This window comes from Chiloscyllium plagiosum, unplaced genomic scaffold (assembly GCF_037043375.1).
Source record: "Chiloscyllium plagiosum isolate Xiang-an unplaced genomic scaffold, Cpla_swu_hap1 HiC_scaffold_18, whole genome shotgun sequence".
Lineage (NCBI taxonomy): Eukaryota > Metazoa > Chordata > Chondrichthyes > Orectolobiformes > Hemiscylliidae > Chiloscyllium > Chiloscyllium plagiosum.
Window position 1 is genome coordinate 43529625 of NW_028270156.1, and position 16112 is coordinate 43545736.

At 42.4% G+C, this 16112-nt stretch overlaps 1 protein-coding gene across 3 annotated transcripts in view; it reads right to left on the reverse strand.

Moving 5' to 3' along the window:
- dennd5a (DENN/MADD domain containing 5A) overlaps positions 1 to 16112 on the reverse strand; it is a 266025-nt gene that overhangs the window by 151441 nt on the left and 98472 nt on the right. For all 3 annotated transcript variants that reach the window (XM_087996558.1, XM_043705881.2, XM_043705880.2), the window contains one exon: positions 8047 to 8364. In XM_087996558.1, coding sequence (XP_087852684.1) covers positions 8047 to 8364 — 318 coding nt within the window. The remainder of the gene's footprint in view (positions 1 to 8046; positions 8365 to 16112) is intronic.

Sequence of the window (16112 nt, forward strand, 5' to 3'; positions counted from 1 at the left end):
GAAGCAAGGTTGGACGAGTTAGCCTTATATCTGCATGGAATTTGGAAGAGTAAGAGGCAAATATTAAAATGCAAGATTCTGAGGATTCAAGATGGTGGCAATCTAGGAGGATCACGTAGCAGAGCTCTGCACTGTAGCACAAGTGGGACGAAGTTCTAACCCACCAAACCCATACCACTGCGATATCCTGGGACTCTAGAAAGGTCATTAAGCCCCAGGAAATTGTGGAAAATCAACTTATCGGTGTTTTCACCCTCCAGGGATGCCAAAGGAGGGAGGAGGAGCCTCCAAGGCAGGCCAGCATCCCAGACTGTAGGATCTTCAGACTCGATTACTTACCAGGCCCTGATGAAGGAGCTCGAAAAATCTTGCGAGATGTCGGGTAAGCAGATAGAGAAGCTGGCCCTGATCTCTATCATGCTGCAGAAGCATGAACAGCAGCTGGGAGACCTGGGAGGAAGGACGGATGAAGTTGAACACAGAGTCACAGTGGTAGAAGCTGATACCAATTTCTCCAAGGATAGGTTCCAAATACTGGAGACGCAGGTCCGTAATTTGCGTGATCAAGTTGGATGATCTTGAGAACAGGCACAGGAGAAAAAATATTCAGATCCTCAGTCTGCCAGACGTTAAGTGGCCAACAGAATTGGAGGACTGGTTGCCAAAATTCCTTAACTTGGAGGCTGGAATGAGAGACTTGAAAATTGAGAGGGCTCACTGGGTTATGGCGGAGAGGTCAGGTCTGGCTCAACATCCTCGTCCTCTCTTGGTGTGGTTTCATCATTATAGAGATAAAGGAGAGAATTGTGGAAGCTTCCAGAATCCAGGAGAAGGATCTGAAGGTCCTAATTTAAGAGAGCTCTAAGATCATGTTTTTCCAGGACTTCTCAATGGCAGTGATCCAGAAAAGAAAATCCTATGACGGTGTCAAAAGAAGACTGAGGTAGCTTGGGATCTAATACTTTCTAAGGTATCCATCTGTACTTTAGATGGATCCGTACATTTCTTTGACACATTGGAGAAGGCAAGAGACTTTGTGGACAAAATAATCTGAACAATTTAGTATGTACAAATAGTGTAGTTTGGCTATGTCTTTGTTTTTTCTTTAAAAAAGAGGTTGTGGCTTTCTTTTCCCATTTTTTGTTGTTGGTAATAATCTGGTGTAAACTATGTTTAGTTGCGGTTGAGATGTGTATTTTCAATTTCTAAGCTAAGTTATACCAAAGGTGGATGGGATATTTACCCCTCTTTTTTTAACATTGCTATTCACATGGTCTATTTTCCTTTGGTGCGGTGCGGCTCTAGCTAGGAGGGGGGAAAATGATTGGGATGGCTAGATGCCTACTTAAGGGTAGTTTATACCTGGTTCAGGTATTCAAATGCCTGGGCTGCAATCTTGGCAGCAGGATGGGAAATTGGGTTTTGGGATGGGTAGTTGCCCCCTTTGGACAGGGATGGGTTCCCCTATTCAGCATCTTTGGTGCTTTATATGTTGGTTTGCTTTTTGGTTTTTGTTGTATATAGTCTTTGTTTGCTTTGTAGGTTTGCTAACTGTAGTGGTTTTAGTTTATGTAGTTTTTATGTTTGATGGATCTTGCAACATTAAGGCTCGGTGATTTGTGGTTCCTCCTCTCTGGAATTTAAATGTTACTGCAGAAAGTTATGCCTTTGATTTGATTAAACAGTGTACCCGGAATATTAAAGGGAGTCACTCACCAATTAAGAGGAAGAAGGTACTTTTGAGTCTTAGAAAGAGAAAGTGGATATTGTTTTGTTACAGGAGACGAACTTGGATGATAGGGAGTATTTGAGACTACAGCAGAATGGCTTTGATTGGGTTTACTTTTTATCTTTTAATACCAGAGGTAGGGGAGTGGCCAGAGGTAAGGAAGAATTTCCCACTTAAGTTACTAGAGTGTGTTAAAGACACAATTCTCAAAGCCCTGATAACCGGGAAGAATATGGTGTTTTAATTTTTGTATTGCTCTCAGGCCCATCTCCTCAAATTTTTGGTAGATGCATTCTCTAAACTAATCAGTCTCGAGTCCTGCCATATCATTGTAGGGGGAGATTTTAGTTGTGTCATGGTTCCCCCAGTAGACTGGTTGCCCAAAGGCCCCCCGAAACCCTCTGTACAAACTAAACAATTAGTGGATCTGTGTGTGGAGTTAGGGCTGGTGGACATCTGGAGACATCTCCACCCTACAGACAGGGATTTTACATTTTTTCCAATCCACACAGATGTCACACCAGGATTGATTTTTTTTCTGACCCCGTGGCATTTGATGGCACCTTGTACAATTGGTAATACTACCATGACCAATCATGCTGCAGTGTACCTGTTGGTTAAGATTAAGGACGTTACAATGGGTAGGAGGCACTGGCAAATGGATCCCTTTATCCTCAAGGAGTATTTCTCAAGGGAATTTCAGACGTTCCTAGACATTAATTCAGGCTTGGTTAGTAGCCAAACCATCCTTTGGGAAACTGCCAAAGCCAGGGGGTTAGTTACTTCCTACTTCCAGTAGGAAGCGGCAGAAAGGCGAGTAGCAACATCTCCTCGCAGCATGGTTGAAGATAGCCGAGAAGGCTTATTTTGACAGGCCCTCGTTGGTGAAGCTAGAGAGGATTATGGCGCTGCAGTCTGCATTGAATTCCATGCTCATGCAGAGAGCAAAAAAGGAGCTTATTTTTGCAAAGCAAAGGTTATATGAGCATGGTGACAGGCCAGGAAAGATTAATGTGGCATTATCTGTATGATTATATGCTGATTTCTTCAAGGGGTTCCACTTTAAAGAATCTACACATTACACATCCTCCTGTCTGTTAGGCAAAAAGCAGCAGACATGGAAACAAGATGCCAACAACACATGGTGACAAGATGCAAACAATACATGGTGCTAAGGTTAGATAACTGTTTAAAGCTTTCAGCAGGATGCCATATCTGAAAGTTGCATAATGAAGTCACTAATGGTAGCCAGCAAGTTAAGAAGAATCTTGAGGAATCTCTTTTTGACCTTTAGATCATTGGTAACCTATCAGTGTTTCAGAGTTCATGTAGACTCCCAAACTGTTTGAGCATCTTCTAGGACAATGTTGAATTTGCAAAAGGCAGTGTGAGCACTACTCTTCTCAGTAGACCTATGAGCAATGAGGGAGAGTGGATATGTAAGCCACCCATTGTACATTTTCCTCACTTGAATGGCAGGGCTCTCCTTTGAAAAGGTTGTACAGGGAATGAAGATTTCCAACTGCAGAATGATGTGCACAGTCCGTATACATTGTGTTTAACCTCAGGGGTGTCCACATGAAAATGTAACATCTTGGCTGCAGTCATGGAGTCATGGAGTCATAGAGTCATAGAGATATACATCAACATTGTAGTTCAAAATTCCTCACAACTACCCACAGTCAAAAGTCCATCATTTGGGAGAGATGAAAAATGCTTGGTCACTACAACTTCTGTCATCCGTGGGATTCTGCTCATAATGTCATCCAGTATGGAAACTGATCCTTCGGCCCAACTAGTCCAGGCTGACCATGTTCCCACCTGCCTGCGTATGGCCCGTATCCCTCCAAACCTTTCTATTCATCAACTTATCAAATGTCTTTTAAACATTGTTACTGCAGCTGCAGCCACCACTTTCTCTGGCTGTTCATTCCACATACAAACTATTCTGTGTAAAAAATTGTTTCCCCTCATGTCTTTTTTAAAATCCTTCTCCTCTCACCTTAAAAATATGCTGCCTAGTTTTGAACTTCCCTATCAGAGGCAAACGTTCCCTGTCATTCACTTTATCTATGCATCTCATGATTTTATAGATCTCAATAAAGTTACCCCTCAACCTCCCACACTCCAGTGAGAAAAGTCCCAGCCTTTCTAGTCTATTTTTATATCTCAAACTCTCCATTCCTGGCAACATCCTAGTAAATCTTTTCTGAACTCTCCAGATTAATAATGTCCTCCCTATAACAGGGCAACAAGAACTGCATGCGCAGTACTCCAGAAGAGACCTTACCAATGTCCTGCACAGCCTCAACATGACATCCCCACTCCTCTACTCAAAATTGCCTTCTTAACCACCCTGTCTACCATTGGCACAAATTTCAAAGAATTATGTACCTGAACCCTTCTCTCACATGGTTGTGATTTAACCAGATCTGACACCAAATCTTTGATTTAAAAAAAAATGGGCGGCACAGTGGCACAGTGGTTAGTACTGCTGCCTTACAGCGCCAGAGACCCGGGTTCAATTCCCGCTTCAGGTGACTCTCTGTGTGGAGTTTGCGCGTTCTCCCCGTGTCTGCGTGGATTTCCTCCGGGTGCTCCGGTTTCCTCCCACAATCCAAAAATGTGCAGGTTAGGTGAATTGGCATGCTAAATTGCCCGTAGTGTTTGGTGAAGGGGTAAATGTAGGGGAATGGGTCTGGGTGGGTTACGCTTCGGCGGGTCAGGGTGGACGTGTTGGGCCAAAGGGCCTGTTTCCACACTGTAAGTAATCTAATCTAATCACAAAAACTATAGTACAGCAGACATTTAATAGTGCAAGCGAACATATATTTCCAAAAGTAAAAAATTATTTACAGTGATGTTTCACCTGTGGCGCCCTCAGTATGTTTTCTTCTTCCTCTGCCTTCTACTGCGTCAAGATGCAGTCCAGATATCTGGAACTGGAGTGGACGAATCTTGCTCTGAGGTTGGACCTGTTGGCAAGGGATGAATGGGCAGTTGTCCCCTGATAACTTTGGGCTTACAGGGTCAGACTTGTTGAGAGCTGCCTGCCTAGAAGCAGGCTTACCCTCATTAACTTGAAAGTTTTGGGATTATAATCAGTTGCAGAGGGAATCTCTGCAGAGTCCTGAAAAGAAGCTTCGTGGGGTTCTTGTACATAGTTCCTCCTACCCCTGGGTGTCAACTGGCACCACAGCAGAAGGGGCACCTGGAGCGAGGTCAAGGTGCTTGATCTCCATTGTGCCTTGCCATAAATGCTGACCACTTACAGTTAAAGCAATGACATTTAGGTCTGTTTGCATATCTGGCAGACACTGAAGTTGGCTTTCCATGGCATTCACCAACCTGTCCGTGGATGTAGCCATACACATGATATACACATCACTTTACTGATAACTTTGATTGACTCCTCCATATTTCAATGCAAATTACTAAATGCGCCTGACAATCTTGCCCATTGTCTTTGTGCAGTTCGACCACGTCATTAACACTCAAGAACAGGAGATAGGCCCCTGCCTGAGGCTGAGCAGGTGCCTGGGTCTCCAGTAGTCCTTTAAGTAGAAGAAATTTGTGGTGTTTTATTCTTGATCAGCTGCAGCAACATATCAGTTATGTGCATAACACATGGCGCTCCTGAGTGTAATCTGGTTAGGATAGCCAGCAAGGTGAAAGTCTTTGAGCTGGTGAAAAGGTGAAACCCTTGCTCAAACACCCTCTAAAGTGTAAATAGTTTTCTGAAAAGGTGGAGGTGGACCCCAGGGTCTCTGGTGTTGGTCTATTTGCAGAAGTTCGCTGGGTGTCACTAATGCCCGTGTGAGAAGAAAGGGATTTAGTTGTGTAAGAGAGATAAAAGCTTGTGCAGATTAAGAACGGGTTAGTATGTGTTAATGGGGCAGTAGTGTAGCATAGCATAATGAAGCTAACTGGTTTGTTGGCCATTTAACTCTTCCTGCCCCCACATGAGCATAGTGCACGTCTCTAGCCAAATCCAGCACTCTGTCCTAACATGGAATGCGGTGTCTGTTGTCTGCCAACTCCTGACCCTTCCTGTACTTCTTGGCCCATTTGTAGGCCATTTTTGCTGAAGGGAAACTGGGTGCAGGATAAAATGATGGAAGTAGTTGGAAGAGCATTTCATGATGAAGTTTGAATAGGAGGGAGTAAAGTGTTCCCAAAGAGTAAACAGGAAGTGCAAAAGGTAGGAGGGATTTATAATTTGGGAAGATGAGGGGGTGACAGCTGCTGAGTAGGCATGATGCATGCAACAGGAGCAGTTGTCGTCCATGAGCCTTGGTAAGAGACATGTGCAGTGGCAGAGTTAGAATGAATGGTGGCCCTGCAAATGTGAGGTAGCAGAGAGAAGATGGTAGCACCCACCCTTGCAGAGTGCAGAAGAACATTGTACTCCTTCCTGCACTGAAAAGTATTGTGCTTTATCTGGCACAAAGCACTGACCCAGGCTGCAATTTGGGTCCAGTCCAGCTTGGTCTGATGACATGGTGTCTCTCTCTCTCTCTCTCTCTCTCTCTCTCCCCTCCCCTACCCAACCACCAATGCCTTCAGGTTCGATCTGTGAAGCTTTCGTTCCTCAGGGAGCAAGCTTTCCTTTTCTCAGCACCAAGTCCACAATGATAATGGCCAAGCACCATATTGTTAGCTCCTGGTTTCCAGCATCTGAAGTGGTATACAGCTGGGATTCAAAAACTGCACCAAGAGGGTCAAGCCAGAAGATCCCAAGAGTAGTAAGTATTTCTGCATCTAACCATGTGACTGCCCACACAGCCATGAAAGTTCCTGGTTGCATAATTCATCAGATGAACAATGGTAGCTTACGCAAGGGAAGTCATTCCAAGACTTGGCGGACCAAGCACCATCAATCTCATTTGACTGAACACATTAACTGAAAATGGGAAAATTCCAGGTAAAGTTTGGGTTGCACTTAAAAGATCTGTCAGTCATTGACTTCTATCTCATGAAATGGGATTTTTTTTAAAAATTTCATAGAATTTGGGTGTTACTAGCTTGGCTAAGATTTATTACTCAATCCTGATGAAGGGCTCCTCCCCAAAACATCACTTTTCCTGCTCCTCAGCTGCTTCCTGACCTGTTGTGCTTTTCCAGCACCACTCTAATCTTAATTCTGATCTCCAGCATCTGCAGTCCTCACTTTCACCCAAGATTTATTACTTGCTCATGGCAATGATGGTGAGCTGCTTTCTTGAATAGCAGCTGTCCATGGGGTGTCGAGCAGTCCTGCTCGAAAAGGAGTTTCAGGATTTTGACCCAGTGATAATGAAGTAATAGAAATACAGGAGATTTGAGCCAGAGAACATGCACATTTCAAATAGCTAACAAGTGCTTAGTCAGAGTAGCAATCAGAATTTTCAACTCACTATCACAATCACCAGCTACAAAACGTCAGAAAGAAAACCTCATGTCTATTCTATTTTAAAACTCATAAATCACAAACCTGATGCAATTACAAGGAGCAAAAGGTAAAATGTTCATATATTATTGAAATTTCCACAAAAGCTAATCATCGCTAACATTATGAATACATGCTCATTTAATCAAAAAGCAACCATTAGATATCTTCAATATATTATTTCCTTCTCTTGATTAGCAGTCAAATTGAGTTGAGACATGGTGGAAAAGTACAAATCTTGAGGTTGAATCATTTGCAACTCCAAATTTCATGACATTAACTTGTTTGAACAAAATACAACACCTCAAAAGCAGAGCTTTTAATAATATGTATGCCAGTAAGATTCATTAGCGTACATTGCAGGAGGAGGACAAAACAGTATGCCTATTACCAATCCACCTTTTCTTAACAGTCTATATATTCCCCACTAATGACAGTCAGCACATAACTGCAAACCCTTTCTTCTTCCATTTTGTAAAAACAATTTTGCATTTTGATTATCATTAAGGGAAAAATTAAAAATAGCTCTCAAGGTAAAATAAAAACAAAACAAGCATTTATAAAGTTTGTCATGTTTATATTTGATAAATAAGTATATCTAAGAATGAGGTTATTTTAGATTTTCAGTCATTGTTACCACCAACAATAGTCAAAACATATCTGCAAACCCTTTCTCCCCCCATTTCATTAAAACATTCTTGCATTCTAATTATTAGTAAGGGTTGAAGTAAAAATATTTCTCAAGACAAACTAAAAAAGAAGGCATTTATACAGGTTCATCATTGTTATATTTGATAAATAAATATATCCGTGAATGAGGTTATTTTAGATATTCACAGCCATCACCAGAAGACTATTAACAGTGAAATCAAATTAATTAGAGACTAACCTTCTCTAAACTCACACCAGTCCTTTTGACAAGAGCCTGCAATCTTGCTATGGTCTCATTTTCCTTTAGTAATTCGTATGAGCTCAGTGCTGATCCAGCTACATTTCCATTCTTCTTATCATAGATCACATCGCTTCCTTTAAAATTCTTCAGCTTAGAGGCACTTTCACTGCAGTGCAGGTTCCCTTCAGGTGGAATCCCAAATGCCATTAAAACCTCAGAGATTTCTTGAATGAATTCTAGTTTATTTGGAAATTGTGGCAAGTCTTCTGGAAGTTCAATAAAATGGTTGTCTATGTCCACAAAGCACAGATTTGCCTGAAAAAAATTCAATATATATTTAGGAAAATTTAAAGCTGCTGTACTGTCAGAAATCTAAGCATTGATAATGCTATAAGCACAAAGCAAAAAAATACATTGTCAACCATTAGGGAACAGAGAACAATGGTTAGTTTTTGGTGTTAGCCTCCTAAAGCTGGATTGCACCAAACGATATATTCCATTTTTTTTGTCACAGTAACCTTTTTGGAAGCATGGATTATAAATACAGGATTCGGTTCAAACAACAAATGGCTAGCTAAAGTACTGGGTAGCACAATGGCTCAGTGGTTAGCAATGCTACCTCACAGCACCAGGGACCCAGGTTTGATTCCCGCCTCGGGAAACTGTCCGTGTGGAGTTTGCACATTCTCCCAGGGTCTGCCTGTGTTTCCTCCGGGTGCTCCGGTTTCCTCCCACAATACAAAGATGTGCAGGTCAAGTGAATTGGCCATGCTAAAGTGCCCATAGTGTTAGGTGCATTAGTTAGGGGTAAATATAGGGTAGGGGAATGGGTCTGGATGGGTTACTCTTCGGAGGGTCAGTGTGGACTTGTTAGGCCGACGGGCTTGTCCCCGTACTATAGGGAAACTAATCTAATCTAAATCTATTCAGACTTGTATCAAAAATGGCAAGTTAGATTGCAATGCCATACAAATATACCTCAGTACCTTAATTAGGAATTAAGAGAAAAATGGATTTGAAGTAAAGAAAATTTCACTATAATGTTGAACTGTTCTAGGAGCCATATCAATCCAAAGATTGTCAGTTGTGATTGTAAGTGGCATTTCAACTTAACTGAACACATTTGATAAATTTAATTTGTCATTCATCTGATGCATCATCCTGGGAAAGGAACAAAATCTAGAAGAGTTGTATCTTATATTTTCATGGCCTAGAACCAGAGACATATGAAGGAAGTCAACTGAAATAGCCAAGAATCCTCATTTTGCCCTTGCAATCTTCACAATAGTATGCTGGTTTTCTTTACTGTCACTACTACATGCCCAAAATCATTTAGCCCCATGCTCCAATGGACTCCATAAACTACAAAAAAAAGGTGAAACAGCAAGTCTTGTATTTAGGTAGATGTAAATTCCTAAATAAGCCTGCCTACTTTGTTAAAGCAATAAACAATTATTACCAGCTGCATCCCTACACATTCCACACACCAACCCTCACCTGGAACAATGGGGACATATTATTTCAAGTACATCAATAGAGAGAAAGTGAGGGCTGCAGATGCTGGAGATCAGAGCTGAAAATGTGTTGTTGGAAAAGTGCAGCAGGTCAGGCAGCATCCAAGGAACAGGAGAATCGACGTTTCGGGCATAAGCCCTTCTTCAGGAATGAGGAAAGTGTGTCCAGCAGGCTAAGATAAAAGGTAGGGAGGAGGGACTAGGGGAGGGGCTTTGGAAATGCGATAGGTGGAGGGAGGTCAAGGTGAGGGTGATAGGCCGGAGTGGGGTGGGGGCAGAGAGGTCAGGAAGAAGATTGCAGGTTAGGAAGGCGGTGCTGAGTTCGAGGGATTTGACTGAGACAAGGTGGGGAGAGGGGAAATGAGGAAACTGGAGAAGTCTGAGTTCATCCCTTGTGGTTGGAGGGTTCCCAGGCAGAAGATGAGGCGCTCTTCCTCCAACCGTCGTGTTGCCATGGTCTGGCGATGGAGAAGTCCAAGGACCTGCATGTGATGGACTTAAAGCCCTCCGCTTCTTCCTTTCCCGCCGTACCAACCAGTACCCTTCTACTGATACCCTCCTTCGACTGACTGAACTGGTCCTCACCCTGAACAACTTCTCTTTCCAATCCTCCCACTTCCTCCAAACCAAAGGAGCAGCCATGGGCACCGCATGGGCCCCAGCTATGCCTGCCTCTTCGTAGGATATGTGGAACAGTCCATCTTCCACAGCTACACTGGCACCATCCCCCACCTTTTCCTCCGCTACATCGATGACTGTATCGGCGCTGCCTCGTGCTCCCACAAGGAGTTTGAACAGTTCATCCACTTTACCAACACCTTCCACCCCGACCTCAAATTCACCTGGACCGTCTCAGACTCCTCCCTCCCCTTCCTAGACCTTTCCATTTCTATCTCGGGAGACCGAATCGACACGGACATCTACTATAAACCGACCGACTCCCACAGCTACCTAGACTACACCTCCTCCCACCCTGCCCCCTGGAAAAACGCCATCCCATATTCCCAATTCCTTCGTCTCCGCCGCATCTGCTCCCAGGAGGACCAGTTCCAAAACCGTACAACCCAGATGGCCTCCTTCTTCAAGGACCGCAATTTCCCGCCAGACGTAGTCGACGATGCCCTCCACCACATCTCTTCCACTTCCCGCTCCTCCGCCCTTGAACCCCGCCCCTCCAAGCGCCACCAGGACAGAACCCCACTAGTTCTCACCGACCACCCCACCCACCTCATCCGCCGTCATTTCTGCCCCTCCAAATGGACCCCACCGCCAGTGATATATTTCCCTCCCCTCCCCTATCAGCGTTCCGAAAAGACCACTCCCTCCATGACTCTCTCGTCAGGTCAACACCCACCACCAACCTAACCTCCACTCCCGGCACCCACCCCTGCAACCGCAGGAAATGCAAAACTTGCGCCCACACCTCCCCCCTTACTTCCCTCCAAGGCCCCAAGGGACACCTCCATATCCGCCACAAATTCACCTGCACCTCCACACACATCATCTATTGCATCCGCTGCACCCGATGTGGACTCCTCTATATTGGGGAGACAGGCCGCCTACTTGCGGAACGTTTCAGAGAACACCTCTGGGACACCCGGACCAACCAACCCAACCATCCCGTAGCCCAACACTTTAACTCCCCCTCCCACTCCACCAAGACCCACCTTGTCTCAGTCAAATCCCTCGAACTCAGCACCTCCGTCCTAACCTGCAATCTTCTTCCTGACCTCTCTGCCCCCACCCCACTCCGGCCTATCACCCTCACCTTGACCTCCCTCCACCTATCGCATTTCCAAAGCCCCTCCCCCAGTCCCTCCTCCCTACCTTTTATCTTAGCCTGCTGGACACACTTTCCTCATTCCTGAAGAAGGGCTTATGCCCGAAACGTCAATTCTCCTGTTCCTTGGATGCTGCCTGACCTGCTGCGCTTTTCCAGCAACACATTTTCAGCTCAAGTACATCAATATAAAAGTTAATCTCTAGTAAAAATTAAACAGTGATTTTAGTTTCAAAATTGCATCATTTGTTGCATACATCATGTAAAAATTGACCTTGGATTCTCAAGGACCAAAGCCCAAACAGTTCAGAACCAAAACTTGATTTTGGAGATGTTTAAAATGGCTTAGGACACTAAAATCACAAATTATTAAAATGTATTTCACACATTTATGGGATGGTGGGATTCTTCATACTTTTTGGTTAGATGGCAGATCTCCTTGTCTGTTTTTATACATCCTTCTATAAGTTAATGATCCAACTTTATATTAATGATATAAATACTAACAAATATTAGTAAATAAATGCATAAAACATACTTTGTTTTTATTTATTCAAATTATTACAATGATCAAGTTAATAATGACAAATCATGTAACAATTATTATTTATGGTTCATTAATTGAAAGACACAGAAGATTAATGTCATTTCAGCCAACAACAAACTCCTATTTAAGACAAAATGTCAGTTAAAAGTACAAATATAACACCACTGAAATTCTGGTGGATCACAAAAACCATCAAGATGCCTTTGAGAAAGAATAACTGCGTAGCTCAATTTAAACTGAAAGCTGTAGTGTTCATTATGAGAACAAAACTGTAACTGTGCAGCAGCAAGATAGATTAGTGGTTCTGAGAAAATGGTCCATGATTGGAGAAAGATATCCAAACAATCCATGCCAAAGAATAAGCATACCAGATGAAAACTGAACAGGTGGCCTCAGTTAGAGAAAAAAAGATGTGACAGAACCATTTGACTCTATGCTCTCAGAAAATTGAAGAAAGAGTTGTGAATAAAAATTCAAGACACGTGTTAAATATTTAACATGGTTCATGAAAAGCCATGATCAAACAACATGCAGATTCAATAGACCGAATAGCCTAATTCTGGTCCTATATCTTATAGTCTGAGACATGATAAAGTACTCAGTCAGAAATGTTTGCAGATGAGGCTAAGATGAGTGGTAGAGCAAAGTGTGCAGAGGACAGTGAAACTTTGCAGAGGGACATAGCTTAAGTGAGTGGGCAAAGGTTTGACAGATGGAGTACAATATTAATAAATATGAAGTCATCCATTTTGATAGAAATAACAGCAAAAAGGACTATTATTTGAATGGTAAAAATTTGCAGCATGCGGCTGTGCAAAGGGACTTGGGTGTCCTTGTGCTTGAATCACAGAAGGTTGGTCTGCAGGTGTAACAATTAAGAAGGCAAATGAACATAGAACATAGAACATAGAACAATACAGCACAGAACAGGCCCTTCGGCCCACAATGTTGTGCCAAACATTTGTCCTAGCTTAAGCACCCATCCATGTACCTATCCAATTGCCGCTTAAAGATCACCAAAGATTCTGACTCTACCACTCCCACAGGCAGCGCATTCCATGCCCCCACCACTCTCTGGGTAAAGAACCCACCCCTGACATCTCCCCTATACCTTCCACCCTTCAACTTAAATTTATGTCCCCTTGTAACACTCTGTTGTACCCGGGAAAAAGTTTCTGACTGTCTACTCTATCTATTCCTCTGATCATCTTATAAACCTCTATCAAGAAAAGGCCTAGCACTCTCAACCTATCCTCGTACGACCTATTCTCCATTCCAGGCAACATCCTGGTAAATCTTCTCTGCACCCTCTCCAAAGCTTCCACATCTTTCCTAAAGTGAGGCGACCAGAACTGCACACTGTACTCCAAATGTGGCCTAACCAAGGTGCTGTACAGTTGCAACATCACTTCACGACTCTTGAATTCAATCCCTCTGCTAATGAACGCTAATACACCATAGGCCTTCTTACAAGCTCTATCCACTTGAGTGGCAACTTTCAAAGATCTATGAACATAGACCCCAAGATCCCTCTGTTCCTCCACCTCACTAAGAACCCTACCATTAACCCTGTATTCCGCATTCTTATTTGTCTTTCCAAAATGGACAACCTCATACTTGGCAGGGTTGAACTCCATCTGCCAATCCTCAGCCCAGCTCTGCATCATATCTAAATGGAATTTTGTCCTTCATTGCTAAAGGGATTGAGTGTAAAAGCAGAGAGGTTATGTTGCAGCTGTACAGGATGCTGGTGAGACCACACCTGGAGTACTGCATGCAGATTTGATCTCCTTATTTGTGAAAGGATATACTGGCACTAGAGGAGGTGCAGAGGAGGTTCACTAGATTGATTCTGGAGTTGACTTATGAGGATTGACTAAGTAGCCTGGGCATATATTCATTACAATTATGAAGACTGAGATGAGATCTTGGAGAAACAAATAAAATTAAGAAGGCGATAGATAAGATAGAAGTAGACAGGATGCTTCCACTGACAGGTGAAACTTGGACAAGAGAGCATTGCCTCAAACTTAGGGGGAGCAGATTTAGGAGCGAATTGAGAAGGAACTTCTTCACCCAGAGGGTTGTGAATCTGTGGAACTCTTTGCCCAGTGAATAGTTGAGACTTCTTCATTGAATGGTTTTAAAGCTAAGATAGATAATTTTTTGAACAGTAAAAAAATTAAGGATTATGGTGAGAGGGAGGGTACGTGAAGCTGAGGCCATGAAAAGATCAGCCATAATCCTATTGAATGGTGGAGTGGGCTCAAAGGGCCAGATGGCCTACTCCTGTTCCTAATTCTGATGTTCTTATGAAAATTTCATAATGTCTGCCAGCTGTACTTAAGAATAAACAAATCACCAGCCTCTACCAACTTGTGATTTGACATTAAGACAAATTATACTTATCAAGTGGCCTACATTAGAAGCATGGATAAAATGCCAACAAAATCCAATATGCTAGAAAACAGGACTGTTAATGAGAGAAGACAAAAAAAAAGCACGTATAAAGATAATTGGTCTCAAGATGATGCAGTTTACAGTGATTCCACCTTATATGGTAGACAGCTCAGAATTTTAAAAATCTTTCCTCAAAAATAAATTTCAGAAAAGTATCATCATCTGTATTCAAAAGTAAGGTTCAGAGAGAAGGATTTGTTGCCTTCAGCTCTATCCATTTAGTGGTTGGTTTAAAAATAAGGAATCATTCATTTCAGACAGATAAGGAGAATTTTTTTCTTTCAGAGGTCTTGGAACCCATTGCCTCAAAAGGTGGGTGGGAGCAGAGTCTTTGAATGTTTTTAAGGCAGAGGTGAATAAATTCTTAGTAAACAAGAGCATGAAAGGTATGAAGAGTAGGCAGGAATGTGGAGCTGAGATTACAATCAGATCAGCCATGATCTTCTTAAATGGCAAAGCAGGCTCCAAGAGTAAATGTCCTACTCTTGCTCCAAACTTATATTTTTGTTGCGCTTAATGAATGGATCAGAAAGAAGTGTGAAATGCGAGATCAAAAGATTTTACAAAGAAAAATATCTACATGTCTGGGACATGTTCAAATCCTGCTATCAACATTGTAATCAGTGATGCAAGATTGACAAACACCAATTTGGCAGCTATTCCTGGCAATCTTACAAGTATTCTTTAGCCCTTGATATTTGTATATAGCTTTCAAGGTCAGTATCTGAAAGAAAAGAAAATAATTGAATGGTGGGAGGCAAAGGGATATTCACCAAAGATAGATATATACAAACACATTCACTAGCAACATTGTGTCAATGAAATGTAGACAGATGGAATAAATTTAATTCCAATATTGATATTCTGCATTTTAGAAATGATACTTCGACAATGTGCTCAATGATATTGACAGCAATGATCTGTGGTCTGATGATACTGAAGTTACTACAAATGATGAAACACGGAAATATAGAAAATACAAGAAACAACAGGCTTTTTGACCTATTAAGATAGTCATTCAATACATTCATAGCTGATCCTCAGTAGTAGGGTGTGGAATGCACTGTCTGCAACAACAGTAAACTCGCCAAGTTTAAGGGCATTTAAATGGTCATTGGATAGGCATAAGGATAAGAATGGGCTTCAGATTGATTTCACAGGTGGACACAACATTGAGGGCCGAAGGGCCTGTATGCACTGTAATGTTCTATCTTCTATGGTCTATCCTCTCTCTCAACACTACTCTCCTGCAATCTCCATACCCTCTGATACCTTTAGTGTCTAGAAATTAATTCAGTATATTCAGTTATGTGGTGTTCACCAATTTATTTAGCATAGAATTCGCAGGTTCACCAGCCTCTGAAGACATTTCTTGTCATCTTTGTTCTAAATGGTCTACCCTGAAACCTGAGACAATGACACTTTGTTCCAGAATCTCCCAGCCAGGGAAGGATAATATCTATATCCAGTCTGTCCAGTCTTTCCAGAGTTTTGTGCGATTCTCATTTTCTAAATCCCAGTGAATATTCGGTGCAATCATTCCTCATACAACAAACCTACTAACATAGGAATCAGTCTGGTGAACCTTTATTGAAATCTCTCTATGGCAAATATATATTTTCTTAGGTAAGCAGGATAATCTGTGCACAATATTCCTGCTACGCACTCACCAAGGCACTATATAGTTGCAGTTAGACATTCTTGCTCGTGTACTCAAATTCTTTCGCAATGAAGGCCAACAAACCACTTGCCTTCTCACTTG